We start from the raw sequence: 1,389 nt of genomic DNA, 5'->3' as shown, positions 1-1,389 counted from the left end.
TCCACAGGGTCACTTTCCTGGGGCTCTTGGGACTTCCTATCTGGGTCAGAGAGGTATTGGACAAATCCTTTTGGCACAGCTGTGGATGAGGCATCAGTGGGCGCTGCCTTTTTGTCCTGGGATTCTTCCACCTTGGGCAGGTGCACAGGGCTCAGGTTAACAGCAGAGTTTTCACCGCCAGGAGCAGGAGCCTGAAAAAAGAATACTTTCAAATAAGACATTGTACCGACCCCCCCCCCCATTTGAAAACCTGCCATTTCTGTTACCAGGTTAAGGTGTTCTGTGACTTTTTCATGGAATGTTTCAAAGGGAGATCAGCTGTTTTGATGAGTCCATCTTTAAAGAAGTAACAGTAAGTCTGATCATGAACACAGGAACCAAAGCAGTGAAGCTTGATGGCCAGTCACGCTAATTCTGATCTGACAATGGGCCAGGGAGGTCCAATGTCTCCCTCAGTCCCCAGTGAGCTGCCCTCTGTTCCCAGAAACTGTGGCAGTGTTCACCTCTTGGAGATGGCCTTTCTTCCAGGCCCTCCATCAGGCCCTAATGATAGTTTTTAGTGATCTGGATGAGGGAGCTATTGCAATCCCATGGTAGGTGAGACAACCAGGCCTCAGACAGGCAGTCTGCACCCTGGTCACACAGCTTGCAGCTGCCAGACAGGACTGAAACCCAGGAGCCCGATATCCATCACCCATACTGTACTAGGCTGCCTCACAGTAAATGATAAACACATTCTTCTGGGCAGAGACTCACCTTCCATGGAAACAACTAAGCCAGTGGTTCTGTATAACAGTGATTAGGACATGGAATTTAAGGTCAAAGGCCTGAGTCATCCTAGCTAGTAGGCTCTTCGCTCTGAAGGAGCGTCACTATTCTGCAGGACAACACTGTTCCTGAACACAGCCTCATGGGTCTCTCAGCAGCTCCCCTGTGGGTTTGGTGTTAGGGTGTCGTGAATGAAGTGGTGGTCTCAGGCTCTAGGATATTAAGAGGAGGATGAGGTAGGGGCAGTTAAAATAAAGAGAAATCTTCAGTTTCCTTCGCAGGAAGACAATCAATTCTTTTTTAATTACCTGTGATTCAAAGAATTTACAAGTTGCAGAGACAAAAGTTTCTATTTCATTTCGCATCAGCGAACCAGTGCAAAGACCAACAGGCTGGAAAAAAAGAAAAAAATATGATGTGCTGTGAATAGAACTATAGTGATCATAAAACTATTCAGTAGACTTCCTGCTTACATAGATACACAACAATCAATATTTTATGCCCCTACTATGTAACAGGCAGACTCATGCCAACCTCCTCTAGATCATCCCTACCAATCACAGATATTAGGCTAAGTGTCCTCCAGTGGTGGGAAACTCAGGGTTGATTGAGTAAAAATCT

At 46.3% G+C, this 1,389-nt stretch overlaps 1 protein-coding gene across 1 annotated transcript in view; it reads right to left on the bottom strand.

Annotated features, from left to right (window-relative positions):
• Nucleotides 1-1,389, bottom strand: part of LOC101632784 (fetuin-B-like) — a 14,078-nt gene that overhangs the window by 10,292 nt on the left and 2,397 nt on the right. Inside the window, 2 exon segments of the mRNA XM_012730331.1 lie at nucleotides 6-191; nucleotides 1,077-1,160. Coding sequence (XP_012585785.1) covers nucleotides 6-191; nucleotides 1,077-1,160 — 270 coding nt within the window.

This window comes from Condylura cristata, unplaced genomic scaffold (assembly GCF_000260355.1).
Source record: "Condylura cristata isolate star-nosed mole 26May11 unplaced genomic scaffold, ConCri1.0 scaffold00003, whole genome shotgun sequence".
NCBI classification, from domain to species: Eukaryota; Metazoa; Chordata; class Mammalia; order Eulipotyphla; family Talpidae; genus Condylura; species Condylura cristata.
The sequence above is the reverse complement of the archived record's forward strand: the minus strand, read 5'-3'. Positions and strand labels throughout refer to the sequence as shown.